Raw genomic sequence first — 22,998 nt, forward strand, 5'->3', positions numbered from 1 at the left:
GGAAAGTGCCTTCAAAGGTTTGCTTTTCTTCTGTAGGTTTAATTTCTCCATATCTAAGAATGTCCAAACTCTGCATGTCATGAAACCTTAAGAATGAAATCCAGGCAACATTTAGAATCCACACCTAAAATACTATCTAACAAACAAACCCCCAAACCCAATGGCTTGTCAAATGCTCTTCTCCAGTGCTACACTGATAGAATACTTGTAGAAAGAAAGGTGTGTTAGGAGCCAAAGGGTATAGAAACAAGATTTAATTCCCAATGAAATAAGTTTTCACTCATTATTATGATCTTTAATTAACAGGCATACTCTTCTCAAAGAAAAACCACCTCAGCAATAAGCCTCCATTTGGGAAGAAATTCTCTATGCTTGATCCTAAATCCATGGTTCCTAAGTCAGAGAACTGCACTGACAAAATGGTCACAAGGTTCTGTGAGACACAATACACGAAACTTACCAGAACCCACATACAGCCTTTCTGCTTCGTATTGATTTTCCAAATTGGTCAGAATCAGTGAATATATTAACAATGATATTAGCTAAGTGACAACTCAAAAAAAAGATTTTTAACCTAAAGGGAACATATTTACAGTGTACTGGAAAACTGATAATGTGAGCAAATTCTATTATAAAGAAACTTGACCAATATAATAAAAGTAAAATAATAATTAGCTTACGTGTACTTAAGCATAGTAAGTAACCACATCAGAGAAGGTTAACGCTGGCAATCCCAAATTCCAATACCTCCTTTAAAGACATTGGATATCTTTAGAAAACACAGGTACATTTAATTGATTCTTCTTATATGGTAGCAACTCATATTTACACAAGAGCTGTCCTGCTCAGGGGCATTAGCCAAGTAGTAATTAATTCCATACTTTCTTGGAGATGCTGGCTTCTCTCAATTCCTGTAATTCCCTTGCAAGTTTCCTCTTTCAAAAAAGTACCTTGATTTTTACATGTATTTGTCACACTTTGTGTTATGAATTTATGACCAACTGTGTCAACTTAACTCTCTCTAACTTTTCCCATTTCTTTTTATCTGTGATACAAATAAATACAACTTTCTCAGATGGTCATTTATACTGAGAGAAATCGTGGGAGGAATATGCCCAACTGGCTGAAATCTCTCATAAAACTATTTTTGCTTTTATTTTCAAAAGCTTGCTCTAGGATTCCATTTACATCATTTTGTTTCTTTTGTTATTTAATGTAGAACCATGTTTTCCACTTCAGGAAAATTGGAAGCTTAGTTTCAAAATGACTTCCTACATAAGTAGCAAATTTAAATGTATTGGTGAATTATATGCTAAGTTCAAGATTGCAGAAATTTCCATTTCCCACCAAATTAACATTTTTATTCATCTTTTCAAAGGGTACAATAGAAGTTGGTACCATTAAAGAAGAAGCTCAATGCCAGCAGCAGGAAGAGGAGGAGAGAGGAGAAGAAAAAGAAAGAGAAATCACTTTTCTAAGAAAAATAGTAAGTGTATTCTATCATTATGCAGTTATCAAACCCCAAGAGGGCAAATGGCAAGATAATAAGTACTATGGGAATTATGGGATTTAGATTATACCACACATTCCTCCTTCCCAAGGAGATTATAATCTAATGACAAAATCATAACTATTGGACCTCAGGAATGTCATAGTTTCATCCTAAATATCCTGAAGCTCCCACTATCAGTGATTAGCAGCAGATACTTTAGGCTTAGGTGTTGGAATTAAGACAAGTTCAAAATTTCTCAACTACAAATGTCTGTTGCATAAATTTTGGGTTTCTTAGTACCCTGATGCTATTGCCATATTTCTGAGAGTTGCCGCCACCTCCAGGGTAGAAGGAGATGGAGTTCTTCTATGTATTTAGGAAGCACCATTTTAGGCATGAATGGGGTCTGGGGAAGTTGGGTTTGTCCTTCAGTTTTGAACATCTTCCAGTTGCAACTATTTTCTGGCAATTTAAGGAGAGTTCAAAGGTAGGATCAAGCTGTCCATAACATTAATAACAAATGAAGGAGTTTGCTTTTGTTCCTGGAAGTAATGGAGAACCACTGGAATTTACTGAGTAGGTGGACAGTCTAGATTTTGAATTCCTTGAGGGCAAGGACTGTCTTTTACTTTATTTTGTATCCCCAGCACTTAGTATAGTCTGGCACATAGTAGATGCTTACTAAAAGTTTAATTGACTAACTAACTAGGAAAATTACCTTGGCATCTGGATGGAGGCTGGATTGGAGCAGAAAGATACATGAGGCAGGAAGGCCAACTAGAAGGATATCTAGTTAGAAATGTACAAACGGGAGCTAGTAAAGTGGGAATGGAGTTTAGAGTGAAATCTAAGTAAGAATGGATATAAAAATTTTGTCATCCAGTAAGACAGAGAAAGAAGAGATGAGGGTCCAGGAAAGAGCATTTTGGGATACCAGTGGTTAGTGGGTGTGACATAGATGAGGATTCACCAAAGAAGATGTAGAAAGAATGGTCACATGGGTAAGAGAACTAGGAGTGTGTGGTGTCATGAAAACCTAGAAAAAACAGAAGACAAATTTGTTCAGAAGACAAATAACAACTTCAAATGTACAGAGAGGTCAAGAAGAATGGGGCCTGAAAAAATGTCAATAGATTTGGCCACTGTAATCATTGGGAACTTTAGAGAGCACAATTCCATTTGAATGATGTCAAAAACACAACTGCAGAATGTAAAAGATAGAGAGAATGCATGAAGTGAAGTGACATGTGCAGACAGCTTTCTCAATGGGTTTGGGGAAGAAGAAGAGAAAAGAATGAATAATATATATTGGGAATGGTCTAATCAAGTGAGAGATTCTTTTAAGGATAGGAAGACAAAAGCTTGTTTGTAGGCAGCAGAGAAGGACAATTATAAAGTAGAGATGATTGAGAGGGCAATCTTCTGGAAAGATAGAATGGAATGAGATCAAGGGCATATGGATAGGTTGGTTGGGGCAAAAATAAAAGTCAACTCTTCATCTGAGAATGAAGTCAAAGAGAATAAAATGGAGGGAGATATCTGAAGAGTAAACTATTTGGATAATATGTAATAAGGAGGCCAAAAGGAGAGGCTTTTGACTAATGGCCTAATTTTTTTCAGCAGACAGATTTGTAGGAGGGGGTGTCATGAGAGGCTTGAAGAAAGACAAAATCAGAAATGGCCACTTTGGGGTTGGGGATAGTGAATCGATTAAGAAGAAAAATTGTCTTGCTTAAATGAGGGCCCAGATGAATAAATTTGTAATGGACTTGATCGATACATTTTCTTGACTTTTTCTGGCTTCATTCAACAGCACATAAACAGGAAGAAAAGAGATAAAAGGTGGAAGTAATTCAGCATTGGGGTTTGGCAAGACATTAGCAGCAATAGGACAATAGGACAAGTGATTTGACAGTAGAAGAGAGTTTAAGAGGTAAACTGATTCAACAAGTATTTGCAACATGTCAGCAAGAGTAACCAGTGAAGGGGTGACAGCTTGAGAAAGAAATCAGAGGTGGAAACAATGGAGGGTTACAGTGAGGATAAAGAAAAAGCCTTATGGGTTATAAGGGATGGGAAAAGAGGGGAGGATAAAAGATTAAATAAAAGAATTCCCGGGTTTATTATACCCCTGGATAATAGAACAGATGTGGGTAATAGCAGGATCAATAGAAGAGATGGGTTTGGTATAGCTTCCCACCCCAAAGAGAAATACATTGCAGGGTTGCTATGCCATGGTAGGCATGAATAGATGTTTCACCACATTCAGATCCTTTTTCCTTGTGGAATATTCTTCCTCTGCTCTCTCAGTTTTCTCTTGGAGAGAGCTGCAATCTGGGATCCTCCAAATATTCTTTGTTTCTTTGACTCTCATCACATCCTGTTCCCTTATTTTTCAGAAGAGATTTAAGAAATTGGATGGGTAGAGAAAGACTATGACCAAGAAGAGAAGTATGATAATGTATGTTTCATTTTCTCTCTTTCTATGTGTAGCTGATGTGGAGGGAAGCATTAAATAATGGAAATTGAATAGATTAAGGAACTTTGAAGTTAAGGTACTTGAGGAAACATTAATATCTATGATGAAATCTGCAAGTCTGACAGTAAAAGTTGGAAAGGAAAGGTTGAAATTAGTATTGAACTCATTGAGGAAGGAAGGAAGGAAGGAAGGAAGGAAGGAAGGAAGGAAGGAAGGAAGGAAGGAAGGAAGGAAGGAAGGAAGGAAGGAAGGAAGGAAGGAAGGGAGGGAGGGAGGGAGGGAGGGAGGGAGGGAGGGAGGAAGGAAGGAAGGAAGGAAGGAAGGAAGGAAGGAAGGAAGGAAGGAAGGAAAGGAGGGAGGAAGGGAGGGAGGGAGGAAGGAAGGAAGGAAGGAAGGAAGGAAAGGAGGGAGGGAGGGAGGGAGGGAGGAAGGGAGGGAGGGAGGGAGGAAGGAAGGGAGAAAGGGAGAAAGGGAGAAAGGGAGAAAGGGAGGGAGGGAGGGAGGGAGGAAGGAAGGGAGGAAGGAAGGAAGGAAGGAAGGAAGGAAGGAAGGAAGGAAGGAAGGAAGGAAGGAAGGAAGGAAGGAAGGAAGGAAGGAAGGAAGGAAGGAAGGGAGGGAGGGAGGGAGGGAGGGAGGAAGGGAGGAAGGAGAAAGTGACTTAGAAGTTGAGAGATAAAAGTCACTAGGTTCTGCAATGGGTGATAAATTTGGATAGCATGAACCTTCAAGGAAGAAAGATTGCTAAGTGGTGGTTTAGTCTTTACTTGGGCACTTCCATTACCATTACCATTACCATTTAATGTGGCTTATGCCATTTCTGGTAATATCTAAATATTATCAAGTTCTGCCTAATATAGAATCACAGCTTTACAAAAAATAATAGTAATACCAGCAATATATGAGCCTCAGGAATACCAGTGTATTCCTAATGTAACCTAAACTAAAGTCTAAGCTGCCTTTTTTATTATGACTCCCAATGATACTTGTGAGTCTCAGACAAATCCTTCAGTTGAAGAGTAACACAGAATGACAGTTGTAAAACATGTAAAGCTGCAAGCCTACTTATGGCCTCATACTTTCAAATCAAAAGCATAAAGTGTGTTCAGAATGGTGTACAACTTACCTTCTTTTCTTCCAGAGTGCCATACCCTTTCTTTTAAATGTACGGAAAGAAATAAGCTACCCTTCTCTCTTAATTAAATATTGTTACAGACCTTGACCTACATAGCATGATGCAACACTTCACACTGATTTATTTGAAGCCTTTTCTTCCATTTTCTCTTAGGGAACGTCATTTGGGATCCTACATTCTTTATGTCACTTGTAGTCATGAGCTTTATTTTTGTAGAGAGCATCGTCCATGCTATTGTCCCAACATGGTATCATTCTGATCAGGTCTATCAACTTACCAATATATCTTTGATGTCAGATGTCTTGGCAAGGTAGTGAATTATATATGTCATATAAAGACCTTGAATTTGTGCCTTTTCCTTTATGAGGTCCTCAAAGTATTTTAAGCAATAGAGAAATTTGGGTTAAAGGCCTGCTTCAATAGCAAAGAAAACATTGGTGGTGGAACTTGATCCAGTCACTGAATCTTTCAAGGCACAATCTGACATTTAAATCTCAGTATCAAGAAAAAGTTCATGGTAAATCAAGTAGTGCCAAGAGCGACAGAACTCACCTGGAATTAGGGTAGCATCAGACCAATAGCAAGAGTAGAGAACATTGCTTGTTATCTGGGCTGTATTGTACACTAATGTCTCCACAAGGAGATTAGGAGCTCCCACAAGCAAAAATAATGTCTTACCTTTCTTTATAGAATAACATCAATGTGATACACATAGTAGGTGTTCAATAAATTTGTTCAATTTGATAGAACTGAGACAACCTGTTCTCTCCCTGTTGGCAAACAGCCACTTGCAGAAACCATAAAATCTTCAATAAATAAGATTTTCTTCTTCCTATAAACCTAATAGTTAACAACAAACATTTCATTTTTAAAAAAATAAAACTCTTACCTTCCATCTTAGAATCAATTCTGTGTATTGGTTCCAAGGCAGAAGAGCGGTAAGGGCTAGGCAATGGGGGTCAAGTGACTTGTCCAGGGTCACACAGCTGGGAAGTGTCTGAGGTCAGATTTGAACCCAGGAGTTCCCATCTCTGGGCCTGGTTCTCAATCCACTGAGCTACCCAGCTGCCCCCCAAACATTTCAATAGACAAAGAAAAACATGAAATTGACTTGTGTAAGAAATGGACAAGAGAAATTGGTATCAAACTCAAATAGAAACGAGGGCCACTAAACCATACGTATGTATGTCTGTGAGCTCCACAATGACTTGGAATACCATATAGCAATATTATCTATGTTTTATTGTATTTTTACTTATTGTGTTAAATATCTCCCAAATACTTTTTAATTTGGTTCAAGCTACACTAGAGAGTGTTACAGGCTTCATGTGGCCTTCAAACAGTAGGTTTGACATCATTGGTCTACAAATGCAGAATAAGAGAAGCATTTTTGACATGGTCAATATGTTGATTTACTTTATTAGACAACACCTACTTGGTTAGACAGTAGTGATGGATCAGAAAAAAAGATCAATAAATGCATAGAAGAAAAATTGTCAAGAGACACAAATAGAGCAATTTTGTTACTGCCTTTTAAAATTGTATGTCTATGTACTTCCTTAGACCCCATTGAACTTCACTCTAATTTTTTCAAATTATCCTTTTTTTAAGTTGGCAAGATCATAGATGATGTAATGGTCTTTCTGTACTAACACATGATAAAGTAATAGCAGACAAATGATACTGAAACAAAAAATTGTTACTGGAAGGACAAGACTCAGCTCCAGGTTGGTCAGATTAAAAGCAATTAACATTACCCAGAATAAAGTCAACAGATCAAAAGCCAGATGTTGAATGTTTTCCATACATTGGGCAGCCATAGTCTTTGAGCCATCCCAAATTCAATATCCTGAGGATAGCTACATTATTTGCTCGAACTACAATGACTCACAGAAAGCATACCTTCATAAACCGTCTTCAATTATGAGTATACTTTTCTTCTTTAAAGATCTGCTCTGTTTTCATGACTGTCATCATAATTTTTTTAATTTTAAACAACCTTCAGAGTCAAACAAGACAGTCATTTATCAAACACAGCTGCCTTTGCTATTTGCACATTAAACAGTATCTTGGATGAAGGGATTTCACCTAATTACTGTACTGTACTTCAGCCTAGATATACTCTGAATTAGAGTGGAAATTGTTTGTAACTTTTCGTTGGCCACTGGGCCCCGGTGAAGAGCAGACAGGTATTCACAGAACACTAGCTGTGTTCCCGTCAGGAAGAATGAATGCTGGATAAGGAAACATGACAAAAGAAAGAGAAGCATAGAATCTCACAGTTGGAAGGATGTACTCTCTCGCAGTCATATATGAACAAGAATACTCAATACGAAATATTTCAGAAATGATCATTCCATTTTTGCTTAAAGGCCTTCAGTGAGGGGGAACTGAAAGGAAGCTTTTCTTCACATCACACCTGAGTTAACTTCCTTGCAACTGAAGACAGGACTCCTAATTCACTTGAAGTAACAGGTGATACAAAGTGAACTAGGTTTAATAATATGTAGAAAGCAAATAAATCAATACATAGACAAAGCAATTTAGCACAAGAAATGCGGCAGGAATGAAGAAAAGTTTCTAATGAACCCCCTCAAAGGAATAAAGAGAAATTTCTTGAAGAAGCGAAGTTTGGTACAAAGTTTCCCAAAAGTTTTTACTATGAAAAAGGCAAAATTTGAGAGAAGTCTAGATTTAGAGTTTTTCCTACATGTACAAGAAGAATTCTTTAAGAAATTCACCTTCAGTTCTCATGGGGATCAGGAGAAGGGTTGGAAGGAAGGGGTTAAGAGTAATATTTTCCTCACTATTAAGACTAAGCTTGTAGCTCAGAAAATGAGATGCAGCTATAAATATTGAAGGATCCCTTTATTGGCATGAATGATTTTTGGAGCTAGGTAAAGTAAGTAGAAAGAGGGGATAAAGAGTAGTGTGGAAAGAGTGGCCAGTCTAAAAAGATGGGAAGGGAACAGGGTAGCCTAAGCAGACAGAAGAAAACAAGCTAGAAATTAGTATTAGAAAAGGCAGCGAGGTGGTAAAGTAGATAGAATGCTGGCCCTTGAGTCAGGAAGATCAGAGTTCAAATTTAGCCTTACACATTTAATAACTGCATGACCCCAGGCAAGTCACTTAACTTCTGACTGCCTAAGTTTCCTCAACTGTAAAATAAGAATAATAACAGTATGTACCTCACAAAGTTATTGTGAGGATCAAATAGGACAATTTTTGTAAAGTGATTAGCACAGTGCCTGACAAACAGAAAGCACTCAGTAAATGCTTATTTCATTCCCCCCCCCCACTAGATCTGGGAATGCATGATTGGTTTGATATTAGAAAAACTATAAATACAACAGGCCATATTAATAACAAGAACAATAAAAATCACATTATTCCACCAATAGTTGAAGGAAAAACTTTTGGCAAAATATAACCCTTTCCTCTTAAAGATACAAGAAAGCATATGAAAAAATGAATATTTCCTTAATATACTTTTACAAATACATATATGTGTATGTGTGTGTGTGTGTGTGTGTATACTAAGAGCTAACATCATCTGAAATGGAGAAACACTAAAAGCCTTTCCAATAAGATCAGAAGAAAAGTAAAGGTGTCTACTATCACTACTATTCTTATTATTTGATACAGTTCAAGAAATATATACATATATGTAGCAGAAATGCAAGAAAAAGTTATCTAGGGAATAAGTCTAGGTAAAGAAACAAAATTATTGGGAAGTTTACTTAGGGAACTTAAAGATTCAACAAATAAAGTAATAGAAACAATTCATGACTTCAAAAGAAGATTCAGGATGTATAATAAAGCTATAAAAATCATCAGCCTTTCTGTATATTACTAGGAAAACTCAGCTGAGATAGAAAAAGAAATTCCACTCAAAATTAATAATAATGTGTAAAGCATCTGACAATAACTTACCAAGACATACATGGTATTTATATGAATAGAAATACAAGGCACTCTTTATTTTTATGGTATTTTATTACATTTATTTGTTGATTATCCAAAAAAGTATTAGTAAAATATAACCTTAAAGGCTCTCATCCAGAAAAAAAGGTGTCCATAAGTCTATTAGCTTAAGCCCACAAAAGATTTTGCAAAGCACTCTTACCAGAAATTAAGAAAGACATAATTGAAGAGGAATTAAGTGTTCATGATTGGGTCATACAATTATAATAAAAATGACAATACTAAATTAATGTACAGACTTGGTACTATAGTAATCAAACTAAGGAGCAAATTAGGTACCAAAAGACCACATTATAGAAGTAACAAAATTATAATAAAATTTATATGGGGGAAAAAAAGAGCAAGAATCTTTGGGAAATCATGTAAAAAACTGGAAGGAAGATGATTTAGCAGTACCTGACCTGAAATTATACTATGAAGAAATAATCACCAAAACTATTTGATATTATTTTTTAAAAGTTAACCAGTAGTTTAAATATGTAAGATCCAGAAACAACTGAATACAGTAATCTGGCACTACTTTTAGTCCTCTCCTCAGGTTCACATTTTAAGTCAGATATTTGATGACTAAAGTATTTTCTCTGTTATTTTGCTCTCTGTTGGGGAAATTAATTTAAATTGCTTAAGTGTCTGGATGAAAATTTTAAGAGCTGATATCATGTCTACTGTCCATTTCCCACTTCCGATCTCCAATAAGTTATTTAAACACTTCTAGGTAAATCATTGCAATTGTGTGTCAAATCTTTTGCTCATTATTCTTTTCTTTATTATAAATTCTAATCTAATCTCTGAAAATACAATGGGCTCATTCAGCATAAACAGCTGACTCAAGGTTAACTCCTATGTGAAAAAAAAACCCACCTTTTCCTATCGGCTAAAATGTGGACAATTTGGGTTTTTGTGAGGTTATGAGGTATTTTCTATATCCACCACCTAGCAATTCTATTTTTGAACAGTGTTCATACTAGAGAAATGGATGTCTTCTATATAATCTCTAAGTCTGTGTCCTATCTCATTTCCTTCTCCTACATCATAATTTCTCATGTATGCCTCCATTTTCACATTTTCCCACCTTTGCACAGAAGTCTGCCAGTATTAAACTGTAGGTTGCAGAGTCTCCTCAAGTTCCTCAACAAATTTGTCTACCACACCATATACAGCAACCCATGTTGGCATGTAAGCTGCTATTTATTTTCATGGTAATCATGAAACTTACTGCCAATTCTGTTCTTTTTCTCCAAGGAATACCTGATGTGCCATCTTTCCATTTAAATTCAATTTCTTCTCTTCTTCTAGTTTAATTTATAGTAAGGATGTCAAGATGGATAGGATTCATGTCCTCCAGAAATATTTCCATCCAATGGTCATTGAATAAGGTTCTTATATTGAGAGTATTAATAACTAAATTAAAGCTTCTTGCCTGTCCCAAAGTGGTGATTCTTAGTACTCTTTGTCCCCTTTTCCATCACTCTGCCTTCATCACTGCAGAAATAGGAGAGGGATGCACAGGACTGAGAGCCATTTTTTGCTTTGTTTCAGGGCTTGCCATGACCAAAATACTTTTCATCACTAGGTGGCCAGTTTCAGCAGGCTTAAAAGCTTGAAACTGTGGGACATGTAGATGACACAAAAGAAGGAAAAGACATGATCTGATATTCAAAGAAGTACCTCAAGGGTCTTACAGTCTTGCCTAAAAATCCATTAAAATGGTCAGGAAATAAATATTTTTGGACAAATCCCCACTAAGCACCTATTTCCAATTGTTAGTGTCCTAAAAGAATTAAACTATCTCCAAAAGGTCAACAATTTGATTACAGCACAGTGTATTCCCTGTAGAATGTGACCCACTTGTGTTTGTCACACAAGGATATTGAGATTATCATCAATGAATATATGTGCAAAAAGCAGCTTACTCCTTGAAACAAGCTTCCTTAAACCTTACTCAAGTTAGAAAGGGAGAGCTTACAATTAGAACGCTGGTGATATAACTAAAGAAATTTCTTGTAGTTGGCCTTTCCCTCATACCAGCACTTAACTTCACTACAGAGTACAATAAACAAGAGCAATTTTTTGTTTCATCACTCAAGCATTAAAGGTTGAGGAAAGAAGCTACATTAATGGATGAGGCAGTCAGAGTGCTAGGAAGGTTAGGAAAGTGCTCGTGTTGGCTTCTGAAATGCAGTGATTACTACAATCTACAAATATGCTGCAAATGGCCCTTTGCTGACCTCTCCTTGACTATCCACTTTGCCCCAGTGAAATTTTCTATGTCAGTTCTTTTATGATTTCAAGGATTTTGAGATTCCTAAACTAAATGAGAAATGTTGGCCTTCTACAATGCAACATTAGACAGTATGAGTGGAAAGGATCCCAAAGGCCAACTTTGCTAAATGACTATCTATGGGGGCAGCTGGATGGTTCAGTGGATTGAGAGCCAGGCCTAGAGATGAGAGGTCCTGGGTTCAAATATGGCCTCAAACACTTCCCAGCTGTGTGATCCTGGGCAAGTCACTTCACCCCCATTGCCCAGCCCTTACCACTCTTCTGCCTTGGAACCAATATACAGTATTGATTCTAAGATGGAAGGTGAGGGTTTAAAAAAAAAACAAATAAATAAATAAATACTATCTAATCAGGTATGGTGCCTGATATTCCCAATATTGATAGAACTGATCATTCCTCAATAATTCACTGAATTCATAATTTCACTTAGATGGGTATTCCTTCTACCAGTGCAAATCACAACAGAGGATCACAGATTTAGCACTTAGAAGAAACCACTCAGAAATGAAGAAACCAGAGCTTAAGTGATTTGCCTTCCTATCTTATTTGACTTTTGCTCAGATCTTTCCATAAAATCCATTATTAAGAATCTACCCAATAGAGAATGTAAGACCTTTGAGTGCAGAGACTCTCTTGTGATACCCAAAATGTCCAGCACAAGACCTCAGACATAATTGCATTTAATTTTAATTGCACTGGACAAATTGATCCAGATTAATTTATCTAAATAACCCATTGCTGCCCACTATTAACTTCTAAAGTTTAAGGCATTCACAGATTCACAAAAACCCTGGCTAGCAATGGATCTAAAGCATGAATACTATCCAGGGTCTGGTAAGAGGTTCTGGGTACCTAGGGAATAACATGATAGTAGTGAGCTTCTCAGGGAATGAAAAAGGGAGATAAAAGGGACAAGAGAATTTATCCACTTGACAACATAGTTATGGCTTCCAGCACTTGGATAGCTCATTTGTGGAGAATTTATGGGTGGACCTGGACAAGAATCCCACAGGGTGAGAAGCATCCTGCCTCAAAGTTCTTTTTAAATTTTTTTCCCTTAAAAACTTCATAGAATAACTGACCTAGAAAAATTTCACTGGGGCAAAGAGGATATTTACAGCATACTTGTAGTGAGCTAATCACAGCCTTTCAGAATCCAACTTTGTCACTCCCTTAATTTTCCTATTACTCAGTAACTGTCTCCTCCATTGGTATAGCTTCTTCTCCCAACCTTTAATGCTTAAATTATGAAACAAAAAATTGCTGTGTACCTTTGTACTCTGTAGTGAGGTTAAGTGTGACTGTGAGGGCATGGCCAGTTGTAAGAAATTGTTTTAGTTATGCCACCAATGAATGAACTCCTCTGTATCTAGAAGAGACACCACAATGAAACCACAGATAAAGAAGTTGGAACCAATTCTTTGGCTTCTTCCATATCTAGATTCTGCCATACCCTTTTGTTAACTGATTTCTCTTATAGATGTTTTCTGCTGCCAAAAATAAGATTCAGAGGATCAAGTACTTAGAGCTGAAGAGACCTGAGAGCTTATCCAGTACAAACCATCCATTTTATATATGAGGAAACTGAGCAAAGAGGTTAAATGACTTGCCTCATACAAGTCAGACAGGGTAACAGGGCTAGGGATCAAACCCAGATGCTATAGTTCTTAATCTCTTTTCCCCAAACTCCCACAGGCTACACACAACTCAACAAGACTTGAAAGTACTAAGAAAAGTATGTCAAAATTAGATTCAATGGAGTCAAGAGCTATTCTGCTCCTGTTTGACTGAAAATGTCCAGATCACTCTGGACTCTGAAAGAGCAGTACATGGCCTTCACTGGGACTTGGTTGTAAAAAAACAAACAACTTCATTTCATTACAGGGGACAATGGGAAAGTCATCTTTTTTGTGGAAGTATTTTCTGGATTTTCTATTTCTTTGGTATGCCCAATCCTAGAGTAAGCTATGAAACAAGGCATAGATTGAAAGTATTCAATGGACAGAGAGCCCAAAATTCTACTCTGCTCACTAGTTTTTCACATACTCTTTTGCCAATGGCCACAAATAAACCCTAAAAAGGTGAAAACACCTCATACACTTATACAAACTGGTAGCCAAGCTAAAAAACCAGGAGTGCTCTGTGGCTTGGCACCAGGATGGAGGCTTTGGCCCACTTGAAGCCAGTGGGGGAGGGGATTGTGAAGAGGCCCACCTAAGAATGGGTGCCATTGGCAACGGAATGGCCACGCCCACTGATTATTCCCTTGCCTTCCAATTCAGAACACTGAGCACGGCCAAACTCAGGGTACATTCTAGGGTAGGCAACATTTCTCAGTAGGCTGCCGTAAGAGGAGGGTGAAGAAGGAGAGGAAGTCCCATTCGTCCTGTTGTCCACACTCCAGGACTTGTTGATTGGATCCTCCTCTAGCCTCTAGAGCTAGCTCAATTCCGCATCCATGGCTGGGCGTCTGATCCTAAGCAGATCCTTGGCTTTGGTCATGGCGAGAAAACTGCCTATGTGCCGTTGGGTTTCCCCTCGCACTGGGGTCCTACAGGCTGCCCACAAGATCCCTGGCACTCCAGCACTAAACCTGATCAAGCCCTTGTATACTACCCGCATTCACAAGATTACATTTGAAATCCAGGATGGGCCAGATTTTCAGGACAGGGTTCTCAACAGCAACACTCCAGTGGTGGTGGATTTCCATGCCCAGTGGTGCGGCCCCTGTAAGATCCTGGGACCTCGTCTGGAGAAGATGGTGGCCAGACAGAAGGGCAAGGTAGTGATGGCTAAGGTTGACATCGATGACAACACCGACCTCGCCATTGCCTTTGAGGTATCTGTAGTGCCAACTGTTTTGGCCATCAAGAATGGCGATGTGGTAGACAAGTTTGAAGGGATCAAGGATGAAGATCAGCTTGAATGCTTCCTGAAGAAGCTGATCTACTGCTAAGCAGGTTTTGCCTTTCTTTATCTCTGGGGCCCTGTTATCTTTTGGGGGTAGGGCTCAAAGTTATCTAGCCCCTCATAGGTCTTCATTCTCTGCCATAGGAAACTCCTGAAATCTGTGCAACTCTAGCTAACTATGTTGGGTTGGTAGTTGGGAAAATAGTGGAAAAGGAGACTAGGTCACTGGGCCCCCACCCCACATCCCTAAACCTTCACCAATCCCACCTTAATCTAGGACCAGTAGAGCTAGTGGCTCTTCTCCTGGGTTTTTAGAGAGAGAACTTCTTCCCTGGGGAAGTTCAATAGAGAATCACCCTGTTTGAGCAGCAAGAACTTTTGTCAGTATTCTGGTGGGTCTCTGCTTTAAAGAAATAAGGCAGGCCTCTATGCCTAGTTGAGACTTTCTCCCTTATTGGCATTATGCATTTTTAAAGCCTTACCTTCAGTCTTAGAATCAGTACTGGGTATTGGTTCCAAGGCAAAGAGTAGCAGAAGCTAGGTAATGGGGGTTAAGTAACTTGCCCAGTGTCACCCAGCTAGGAAGTGTCTGAGGTCCACTGAGTCACCCAGCTGCTCCCACATTGTGCCTGTTTTAAAAAGGAAGTAACATATACTTTTCTTGTTTCTTATAGGTCTGACAGAATACTAAACAATCCCACCTCTTGCGATGAAGAACAAACCCTAAGGCTCCAGACGAAAATTTCCTAGTAACAACCATGACTAGCTCCAAAAGACACCTCCTTCCGTTCTTTCTTTCCAACTACAAGGACAATAACATCAAGAGCTAGAAGAAAGAGAAGAATTCTACAAAGTCCTGTAAGTTAGAAGAGCCTTAAAGCACCATCTTACTCTAACATCGACTGGTCCTTTGTTTTTTATCAGCAAGAGGCTTAACGTGGATTCACAGAACCATTAGGGTAATGCGTTATTTTGAAAAAAATAATAAAATGTCAGTTTAAACGAATTCTACGAGTGAGTCAATATCTTGAGCAGAAACGCGTTGCCTTATTTTACATTAAGAAATTGTGAGATTTAGAAAAGAATTTCCATCTCTCAGTTTAATAGAAGGGGAAGGAAAGAAGTATAGAATTTGTCTCTTTTAGGTCACATGGTTTAACATTTAATTACAATTTCTGACTCCATGGGTTTTGCCTTTTTGCCCCCAACTAGACTTCAAGACTCCTCATGGGTGATACCACCAGGTTAATTTCAACCCCAGAATTGTCCTTTGCTTCCTCAACAGCAGATGGGATCTGAAACAGAGTACAGGAACATTTAGGAATTGCCTCTATTTCAGCTAATCCCTTTCTTCAGGCACCAGTGACGAAGCATGATAAAATGGTTCCATTGACTACCCTCCCTCTAGTTTCAAAGGTCAGTCTGCTGGGTGGTGACGTCTTCTCCTGTTCAGAGATTAAGGAGGCTTTGGGTTTGAAAGCTTCTCCCTTCTTTAGTCATCCATCAGGGGATGTTTGCTTGATTGGCTTGGTGACAGGGCAGTAGCTCATTTCATTTGCCCTGCTACTGTCTCTTTACAAACAGCCTTTATAGTGGGGTTCAGAAATGGCTAACAGAAAAACCTCAAAACCTGTGCCTAGACAAAATAGACTCTGCCCTTTCCCCCCAACCCATGGAGTTATTAAATGACTTTCTAATGAGCATAAAATAGAAAGAGAGAACAAGGAGAAGTGTGAAATAGTGGAAAGTTCACTGGTTTGAGAATCAAGCTACCTGTTTCTAGTCTGAGATCTTGGGCATACCTGTGTGATGAAGAACAGTTATTTCCCCATTTGTTTTGCTGGGCTATATATGTTTGTAATGGGCTTTAGTTTTCTTATTTTCTTGATGGCGGCTTAGAGGTAGAAGAGGAGAGGTGGGAGGGAGAGAATTAAGAGGAGCACATATAAACAAATTAAAGTTTTTATAAAAGTCAGTCCCCTACTCTGGGTCCATAGGTTACTCATCTGTTAAATGAAGGGAAAGATTAAATGATCTCCAAATGGCCTTCTCACTCTGACACTCTCTAAAATACTGGTTCCATGGGGGATGGAGAAAGGACCCCCAAAACTACCCACAACGATTTCTGCCTGGCTATAACCCATGCCTCCAAGGTTAAGTATTTATTTGGAGGGATGAGAATCATGGCAAAGAAACTGTTCTGAAAAGAATCAAATAGACTGGGTGCTTTTATTATTAAACAGTTAGAGCATCAGAAGTCCATAGGGTGGTTTGTGGTATTGCCCCTAGCCCAAGTGATTCACTGGGATTCCGCTGAGGATCTAAAACTCTAGAAATCATTAATCCAGGATTATCACTTTCCAAGTGCTGGAAATGCACTACCAATGCCACATTCAAGTCCCTAGCCTGACCCGAATTGTCCCCAATGGTGAGTATTTACAACAAATCGATGATGCATTACAATAACTATTTCCCAAATAGGTTTTCTCGGCATTGAATCTACAGACTCTGAATGAGGAGGACCAGCTGATCATTCTCATAATCTATATTTGATTAACTGCTTCATAATGCAACATCTCCGGGCAATTTCCTCTCTGCTCAAAGAACAAGGGACAGAGCCCACAAAACCCTAGGGATAGGACTCTAAGAGGGTTGAGTAGGACATGGAATGCACTGTTGACTGGCATTCCCCATCTGCCATGGTTATACAAGTTTATTCACTTGCCAATTCTTATGTGGTTACACTATCATCAAAAAGTCTCTACCCCTTTGGGTGAAAGCTCAGTTGTTTTGTTTTGTTTTCATGTCTCACCATAAACTCACTCTCCCAAAGTAAATTTGCTCACAGCTTACAACTTAGTACTGCAGCCATGAGGCCAAGTCTATCCTCCTTATGCCTTGGCACCACCACAGGATCACAGGTCTCAGCCTGGAAGTGACCTTAGAGGGCATTAAGTCCAACACCCTCATTTTAAAGGAGGGGAAAGGAGGCACTGAACAGTCAGGTGACTGACTTTCAAAGAGTCAAACAGCCAGTGTCTGAAGCCAGATTTGATCGAAGATCTTCTTAACTCTGACTCCAACATCCTATTCACTGAGCCATACTTACTAAGGCACTAAAGGTCATCTTTGGGCTGCTTCCTCCTTCTCTCGTCTGGCCTGCCTCTACTCCTACCTACTACTTACTACTTTCTTAGTTATCCATCAGGGGATGTTTGCCCTGCTACTTGTATTACTGCCACTCTGGACCAGGGCCAAGGGCTATGTTGCGTGCCCAGTATTTCCATCCCTCAAAACACCCAGATTGCTATACTTCCTTGATTCAAAAAACACATCCACAAAAGCCATTTTGGAAATAGAAGCCAGTCTGAGAAACTTTATTCTCTCCAGATTAGCTCAGAGGATGTTTGAGTTTCTTTGGCCTACTTTTTGATGAATTATATAGTGGTCTCGAATAAACATGTAAGACTTAGACTATTGCTAGGCTGAAAAAAGAATGTCAAACAAAAACAAGAGGCATGGGGGGGATAAGAAAACACAAACTTCTTTCAAAATTTTATTATCCCCTCCCCCCCAAAATAAAACCAAATCCCTACCTGTGATGTTAAGCTTATAGCTTACCTTGCCAGAGCTCTGATTAAATCCCTCCTTAGTGGGCATGGTATCTCTTCGATTTTCTGACATATAGGCTTATAATGAGGCTTTTAAAAGTATAGGCAAGAGGATGGTACAGAAGTACAGATTTACAGCCTATCTCTTGTTATGATTTCCCACCCCTCCTTCACCTTTCATCCAAGGAATCACAGACAGAAACCTCCCAAAGCAGAAAAGGTTTGCTGCAGTGAATTGTAGTTTTGAGTTCAGAGGGAAGGATGTGCAAAAGGGGAGAGCCACAAACAGAGCTGCTCCAAATTGTCCTCTGGTGCATCTGTATAGCAGAATGGTTCTGTAACAAACAAACTAGAGGGGGCTGCTCCAATCCCAAGTGAGCACTGAATGACTGGAGCTAGTTTGGATATGATTTGACTGCCCAAATCATTTTCTCTCAATATCTAAACATTTTTCCCCTCAATGTGTGTTGTGAAAGTTTTGATGTGTGAACAAAGTCTACCAGTAGCAAAATTGGGAAACACAAAAATATTGTTTCTGTTTATAAACCAAATATTGTGAGGCATTGCAGTACAGTGATAGAAATGCTAGATTGGAGTCAGAGGAGCTGGGTTCAAATCCTAGCTATTTATGTGATCTTGGCCAAGTCACCTACCTTTTCTGGGTCTTTATTTCCTTATCAGTAAAATGAAGGGAGTGAACTAGAGCTATGAAGAGCTGCCCTCCCTTGTACTACCAGATCCAGATTAAGATGCAACTGGGAAATATTTAACAAAATAAAATGTGATAGAACATAGATAATGGTGATATGTGGTTTTCTAAGTCAATGTGCTTCTGCAGGGATACACACACACACCCTCCTATTTGTTGTGTGGCACCACTGCTCTAGACCTACAAAAACGATTCGGAATTTTCATTATCTGAAAACACAAGCTTATATTCTAATTTTTTACCATGTCAATTCTCAGCTCAAATAATGGTTGCAACCTATAGAAAATTATTCTTGTAATAAGAATTTTGAAATGTGTTTCTCTAATTTAGTTGTCAGTTTCAAGTCATTAATGACTAAATGAAATTAGTTTGTCCATTTGAAGGCAATTATTCACTGATCATTTTCTCACTAGCACAACAAACTCAAGTTTTTAAATATTCAGAAGTAGAAAAATAATCTTTTACCTCTGAGCTGCCAGTCTCCCCAATGAAATGCAAGGACAGAAGCAGTAGAGATCCCAGAGCAATGAACTTCTAGAAGATGAGGAAATTTAAGCTCACACAGGATGAGGAAGCCCATCATACATCTGGATAGTTGAAACTCTGGGGAAATTCTTACTGAGTCAAAATCTGCCACCTTTTAACTTTGGCTTGTTAGTCCTATTTCCATTCTTGGGAATTCTGTGACATAAATCTAATCACTCTTTCATGTGACTAGCTTTCAAATATTTAGTAGGAGCTACTATGCTCCTGCTTCCCTAGCTCAACTCCCCAAAACTTTATGCCATCTTTAATTTCAATACCCATGGCTGTCCCTTTCTGTGTAAAAAATCATATTAAAGATACTGACTGTGACTATCCTTGAGCATCTGGTAACCTAGAAGACTGGTTCTTCACAGAATTGCATCAAATCATAGAACTGGAAAGGATTTTAGGTAGCATCGAGCACAGGGGTTCTACCTTTGTTGTGTCATGTACGCTTTGGGTGGTAGTTCTGGTGAAGTCAATGGGACTCTTCTCAAAATAATTTATTGAATGAATAAAATAAATATGTTGAATTACAAAAGGAACCAATGATCCCTGGAAGCAGATGGCAATTTTTATCATGAGCCCTTTGAGATTGTTTTGGATCATTGCATTCCTGAGAATTGCTAAGTTGTTCACAGTTGTTCATTTTTGGTGTTTCCATCATTGTTCAATGTTCTCCTGGTTCTGCTTTCTTCATTCTGCTTCAGTTCATGTGAGTCTTTCCAGGTTTTTCTGAGCTCTGATTGCTCACCATTTCTTCAAGCACAATAGTAATCCATTACAATCATATACTATAATTTACTTAGACATTCCCCAATTGATGGGCATCCCTCACTTTCCAACTCTTTGCCCTTACAAAAAGATCTGCTTTAAATATTTTTGTACATGTTGGTTCTTCTTCTTTCTATTTTTTATCTCTTTGGGATACAAACCTAGTAATGCTATTGCTGAGTCAAAGGGTGTGTACTATTTTATAGCTCTTTGGGCAGAGATCCAAATTGCTCTCCAGAATGGTTCAATCAGTTCACATGTCTCAATTTTCACAATCCCCTCCTGGTTTTGTCATTTCCTTTTCTGTCATAATAGCCAATTTGATAGATGTGAAGTGGTACCTCAGAATTATTTAATTTGCATAATTAATAGTGATTTTGAGCATTTTTTGCAATAGAAAGCTTGGATTACTTTATCTGAAAACTGCCTGTTCATATCCTTTGATCATTTACCAATTGGGGAATGACTTGTATTCTTATATATTCAACTCATTTGTCTATGTATTTGAGAAATGAGGCCTTTATTAGATAGACTTACAAAAAAAAACTGCACCATTATGATTACTGTGTATTACTTTCCATCCTGTTTCCCCCTGTTTACTTTCTAACTACCACATCCCCCAATTTGCCCTCTTTTCTACCAGGTCCATCCTCCTCTTATCCCTCTTCCCTCATACTTTCCTGTATGGTAAGATACCCAACTAATTGGGTATGTTCTTCCCTCATTGAGCCAATACTGAGAATAAGGTTCAGGTGCTTTCCTCCTCACCTCCCCCATTTTGCCTTCCACTGTAAAAGTTCTTTCATGCCTCTTTTATGTGTAACAATTTACCTCATTCTGTTTTTCCCTTCCCTTTTCTCCCAATGCGTTCCTCTTTCTCATGTCTTAATTTTATTTTTTTAGATATTATCCCATCATATTCAATTCACATCTTGTCTATGTATGTATATGCCTTCTAACTTGCCCTAATAATGAAGAATTTCATAGGAGTTATAAGAATTATCTTCCCATGTAGGTATATAAGTAGTTTAACCTTACTGAATATCTTTTGATTTCTCTTTCCTGTTTATCTTGTTATGTTTCTCTTGAGTCTTGTATTTGATAGTCAAAATTTCCACTCGGCTCTTGTCTTTTCATCAGGAATTTTTGAAAATCTTCTATTTCATTTAATACCCCATTTTCCCCCTGAAGGATTATGCTCAGTTTGGCTGGGTAAGTGATTCTTGGTTGAAGTTCTATCTCCTTTGCCCTCTGGAATATCATATTCCAGACCTTCCAATCCTTTAATGTAGAAGCTTCTAAATCTTGTGTTATTCTGACTATAGCTCCATGATGTCTGAATTGTTTCTTTTTGGCTGCATTATTTTCTCCTTGACCTGGGAGTTCTGGAATTAGGCTCTAATATTTCTGAAAGTTATCCTTTGGGGGTCTCTTTCAAAGGTGATCAGTGGATTCTTTCCATTTTTATTTTACCCTCTCTTTCTAGACTATCAGGGCAGTTTTCCTTGATAATTTCTTGAAAGATGAAGTCTAAGCTCTTTTTCTGATCATAGGTTTAAGGTAGTCCAATAATTCTTAGATTATCTCTCCTGGATTTATTTTCCAGGTGAGTTGGTTTTCAAATGAGATAGTTCATATTTTCTTCTATTTTTTCATTTCTTTTTATTTCATTTGATTATTTCTTGATGTCTCATGGAGTCATTAGCTTCCACATGCCCAGTTCTAATTTTTTTTAAATTCTTACCTTCCATCTTTGAATCAATACTGTGTATTGGTTTCAAGGCAGAAGAGTGGTAAGGGCTAGGCAATGGGGGTTAAGTGACTTGCCTAGGGTCACATAGCTGGGAAGTGTTTGAGGTCAGATTTCAACCTGGGACCTCCCATCTCTAGGCCTGGCTCTCAATCCACTGAGCTACCCAGCTACCCCCCCCCCATTCTAATTTTTAAGGAAACAGTTTCTTGGATGAGCTTTTGTACCTCCTTTTCAATTTAGCGAATTCTACTTTTGAAAGAATTCTTTTCCTCAGGGAATTTTTGTGTCTTTTTCCATATGGCGAATTCGTACCTTTAAGAAGTTTTTTTTTCCTCAGTGCATTTTTGTAAATCTTTTTCTATTTGGCCAATTCTGCTTTTTAAGAAGTTCTTCTCTTCAGTGGATTTTTGTGCCCCCTTTACCAATGGACACATTATAATTTAAGATATTATTGTCTTCAGTATTTTTGTGCCTCCTTTACCAAGCTATTTACTAGTTTTCATTATTTTTTGTATCACTTATTTCTTTTCTCAATTTTTAATCTACCTCTTTGATTTTAAAAATCTTTTTTTGAGCTCCTCCATTAATTCTTTGGGGGCTAGACCAATTCGTATTTTTCTTGGAGGCTTTGGATGCAGCAGTATTGACTTTGTTGTCTTCTTCTGAGTTTACATTTTGGTCTTCCCTGTCACCAAAATAACTTTCCATGTTAAATTTCTTTTTTGTTGTTTACTTGCTTTCTAGCTTTCTTTTTCCTTTTAATTTAAGTTGGGCTCTGTAACTGTGATAAAGGGAGCACTGTTTCAAGCTTCACGTTCAATGTGCAACTACCTTCAGAGCTGGCTCTGTCGATTTGTCTGCTTTCAGTTCTTCCAAGGTGATATGATGAAGGAGAGGTATGTTTAATACTCTCCTGTCCTGTACTCTTGTCTGCGAGTAACCACAAGCATACTTTTACTTCTTGGAACTGTGACCAGGGTCCCCTGTGGCCCCAAGCATTGGTGTGTGCTAAGTGTTCCTCCTCACTCTGAGTACAAGACCCAGGACTGCTACCGATCTGTGTATGTGCAATTCAACAAGAAACTTGCACTCAGAGCCAGCAAAGGGGCCACAGTAATCCCCTTCTAAGCAGTTGCCCAACCTCCCTTTGCCATTTGTGGCTAAGCATTCTGGAAGTCTTTGCTGCTGATTCAGCTGCCATGTTGCTGGGGCAGGGCCTGACTTAACATGCTGCTTTGCACTCCACTTTCATCCTGGTACAACAGATCTTTCATGCTGGCCTCCTAAATTGTTTGGGGTTAAAATTATTTTGCCCTATCTTTTCATCAGTTATGCTGCTCCAGAAT

At 38.4% G+C, this 22,998-nt stretch overlaps 2 protein-coding genes across 12 annotated transcripts in view; one reads left to right on the forward strand and one right to left on the reverse strand.

Moving 5' to 3' along the window:
• The window catches only part of LOC103106019 (connector enhancer of kinase suppressor of ras 2-like), a 526,863-nt gene that overhangs the window by 455,448 nt on the left and 48,417 nt on the right, over positions 1-22,998 (reverse strand). The window lies entirely within an intron of this gene.
• On the forward strand, positions 13,677-15,286 carry LOC100017681 (thioredoxin, mitochondrial-like). Its single transcript, XM_056808979.1, has 2 exons — positions 13,677-14,330; positions 14,955-15,286. The coding sequence occupies exon 1, from the start codon at positions 13,829-13,831 to the stop codon at positions 14,324-14,326; it is 498 nt and encodes a 165-aa protein (XP_056664957.1). The 5' UTR covers positions 13,677-13,828; the 3' UTR covers positions 14,327-14,330; positions 14,955-15,286.

This window comes from Monodelphis domestica, chromosome X, assembly GCF_027887165.1.
Source record: "Monodelphis domestica isolate mMonDom1 chromosome X, mMonDom1.pri, whole genome shotgun sequence".
Taxonomy (NCBI): Eukaryota; Metazoa; Chordata; class Mammalia; order Didelphimorphia; family Didelphidae; genus Monodelphis; species Monodelphis domestica.

Excerpts from the sequence above, each read along its gene's own strand:
- LOC100017681 (XM_056808979.1), top strand. The coding sequence starts at position 13,829 with ATGGCTGGGCGTCTGATCCTAAGCAGATCCTTGGCTTTGGTCATGGCG.